Source organism: Sarcophilus harrisii, chromosome 4 (genome assembly GCF_902635505.1).
Source record: "Sarcophilus harrisii chromosome 4, mSarHar1.11, whole genome shotgun sequence".
Taxonomy (NCBI): domain Eukaryota; kingdom Metazoa; phylum Chordata; class Mammalia; order Dasyuromorphia; family Dasyuridae; genus Sarcophilus; species Sarcophilus harrisii.
In genome coordinates this window covers 348,979,964-348,983,321 of record NC_045429.1, presented here as the reverse complement: position 1 = coordinate 348,983,321, position 3,358 = coordinate 348,979,964, and the positions used below count along the sequence as shown (strand labels likewise).

General features: G+C 36.0%; 1 protein-coding gene across 1 annotated transcript; it reads right to left on the bottom strand.

Moving 5' to 3' along the window:
- Positions 1-586: 586 nt before the first annotated feature.
- On the bottom strand, positions 587-1,600 carry LOC100919597 (olfactory receptor 4D1-like). The gene has a single exon (XM_012548066.2). It carries the CDS (start codon positions 1,594-1,596, stop codon positions 661-663), a length of 936 nt encoding a protein of 311 aa, XP_012403520.1. The 5' UTR covers positions 1,597-1,600; the 3' UTR covers positions 587-660.
- Positions 1,601-3,358: the final 1,758 nt, after the last annotated feature.

Sequence of the window (3,358 nt, the reverse complement as noted above, 5' to 3'; positions counted from 1 at the left end):
CCATTTCTTGCTGAAAAGCATTTTATGGGCCATCCTTCATGTCTGAGATTCACCTCCTCATCTCTTATCATCATTCTTCTATTTTTTAAATGTTCAGTTAGGGTTTTATATCCTCTGTGAAACTTTTCCAGTGAAATTTTTTTTCTCCCTATCCAAGTTTTCCTAGAACTTTTTGGCTGTATTAACCCTTTACATATTGCATGTTGCATTATTATATTATATATAACATATCATACATCATCATATTATACACCATTACACATTTATTTATACATTTAATGTATTACTGTATAATATAAATATAATAAAATAGTTTATATTACTGTGTTTATTTACATATTTACACATATACTATATATTATACAACCATTCTATATGTATACAAATATAAATTACTCCCATCCTTAAGAGATGGTAAATTTTTTGAGGAACTGTTTTACTTTTTATCCTTCTGATTCCTTGAACTTAACACAGTGCTTTGCCCATTTACTAAATATTCATTGACTTGAATACCAACATCCCTTGGTTTTCTTATTCATATGCATCCCAATTCTTTAATGATTAAAGGTGAATTAGAGGGAGACGGAGTTCTATGGGAAGTTTCAAAAAATTCTCCTTGAACTTTGGTAATAACTAATTGATTAACTAATGATTAATTAATCAATCTCTTCTGGGCAATGAGTGTCGTGTCCACAACCGTCTCACAGCTGACTTCATTTCTTGGTTTCGTAGAGTATATATCATGGGGTTCAGCATATGGGGCATGACTGTATAGCTGATGGAAATGACTTTGTCTGTGGGAAAGGTGGTGAAGGGCCGGGCATATGTGTAGATACAGGGCACAAAATGCAGTGCCACCACAATGATGTGGGTGGTACAAGTGGAGGCAGCTTTTCTCCTCCCCTCCCCTGAGTGGGATCCCAGCATCACTAGGATGATCGTGTAGGAGACCATCAGGATGATGAACCAGATGATGACCAGCAGCCCACTGTTAGTGATGATGAGGAGCTCCAGGAGGGAGGTGTCAGTACAGGCCAGTCTTAGAACCTGGGGGATATCACAGTAGAAATTATCTATGATGTTGGGACCACAGAATGGCAATGGGATGAGAAGAATCATCTGAATAGATGAATGCAAAAAGCCTACCGCCCAAGCAGTCGCCATCAGTCCCATGCATAATTGTGTATTCATGATAGAGACATAATGGAGGGGACGGGAGATGGCGATGTAGCGGTCATAGGCCATCACTGAGAGGAAAAACAGGTTAGCCCCTCCAATGCAATGGAAGAAGAAGATCTGGGCCATGCAGCCATTGTATGAAATGGTCTTGGTCTCTGAGAGGAAGTCAATCAGCATCTTAGGGGCAGTAACTGAGGAAGAACTCAGGTCCAGGAAGGCCAGGTTTCGAAGTAGTATGTACATGGGAGTGTGAAGCCGGGGATCAAATGTTACTGTGACCATAATGAGGATGTTGCCCAGTATTGTAATAGTATAGACAAACAGAAACACCAGGAACAGAAAACTCTGCAACTCCCACATTTGGGAGAGACCCAAGAGGACAAACTCAGATATCCTAGTGAGGTTCCCAAGATCCATGAATTTGAAGTTCCCCTCTCAAAAAGCCTGGAAAAGAAATAGTTCAAAACAAATCAATTAATTCAGGTTCATTTTCTTGTAGAATTTGTAATAATGGGGAATTGAGAGGATTAAAGACTAACTGCATTATCTTTCTAACAAAACATTTGGTAAGTCACTGAACAGTGCGATTATGAATATGGTATGGATATTGAGTAGCAGACAAATATTTTCAATCTAATTTAATAGCATTCCATTTATCTACAATGTACCATTTTGCAAATGATTTTATAACTTCATAGAAAGAAAGCTGAAAAGAGAACTTAACAGGAACTCTACTTATTAACATCTTAGTTTAGATACACTGGCACATAACATTTTATTTCCTTAAAACAGTCCCATATTTTAGACTTTCATATCACAAACCATAACCCTTCCCAGGAGTTATCCAAATTAATAAGCTTTGATTGTTGAATTCTTTCATTTAACAAAATTTGTATTAATCATGTATCATATGCTAAGTTCTGTATGAGGGTGTTATGGGAATTCAATGAACCATGCTGATTCCATCTTCTGACTCAATTCTGAATCTAGCTAATTCCCTTTCTATCCAGTTATGGGTCTAGTCCAATTACTGAGAAAACTTTATTTGACGATGGGAATTGTAAGAAAATTATATACTATTGTTTGAACCTAACTCTGAATGGCTGGAAAGCTGAACTATCTCTGTCTATGTTCTGCTGACCAGAAACCCATTCCGATCTAAAGAATAATACAAAGAATTTTCTCAAAATTTTATATATCTCAGGTCAGCTAATTGCTGTGGTGAATAGAGTACCAGGCCTGAAGTCAGGTGGACTTGAGTTCAAATCTGGCTTCCGACACTTAACACTTCCTGGTGTGTGACCCCGGGCAAGTCACTTAGCCACAATTGCCTCAGCAAAATAAAAAATAATAATTATATATCTCAGGCAATCCACTTGCCTTATTTGAAACCTGTTCCCATACTGTCAATTGATTTGACAATTTGGTTAAATACAGACATTTGTAGAATGCCTCTTTTTCTGTTTCAGGAAATTATACCTGTTTACTTCCAAACCCCCTCAAGTGGAAATCAGATCATCAAATCTAGTATCCTGATTTATATGCTATTATATTTTTTCTTTTAATGCAAAAAAAAATGTCTTCCCCCATATTTGGAGTTCACTGCAAACTGAGGAGGCCAGGCACTAATTTATTATACAATTGGCATATATTGCTTAACGAATAAATATGCTTGGAAGCTCGAACCTTTGTTTCCTCAGTTATTTCAGATTTCACCAGTTACATGTATTAAGACCTGGCGGTTCAAAGAAGAATAGGATATGTTCCATATAGGTCAGGATCATATTTAAAATCTAAGTTCACGGTGAAAAGAATTGTGTTCCATGCCCCATCTTGAGATTATATTGTGAAAGATAACAAAAATAAGTCTGCTTCCTTAATGATCCTTCAAAAGTAGTAATAAGCATGTTTAAAATAAGCCAAATTATCAGCAACCTTCTAAAGAAAAGTGGATTTAAGGGGAAAACATTAAAGAAATGACCCTATCAAAATATTCCCAAAATAATGGGTGTGTGTGTGCATTGAGAGGAACTGAGACAAAAATATTAGAAGAAAAATTTGCTCAAAAATGACAAATAGAAACATCAGAAATGAAACTAATCCCTTCTAAAGACATAAAATGATATGGTAAACACACTGGATGAATTAAAAGAATAAATGAAATTAGAAAAAAAATCAT

Bases quoted from the DNA above. Each gene is read 5' to 3' on its own strand.
- LOC100919597 (XM_012548066.2), bottom strand. From the start codon at position 1,596: ATGGATCTTGGGAACCTCACTAGGATATCTGAGTTTGTCCTCTTGGGT.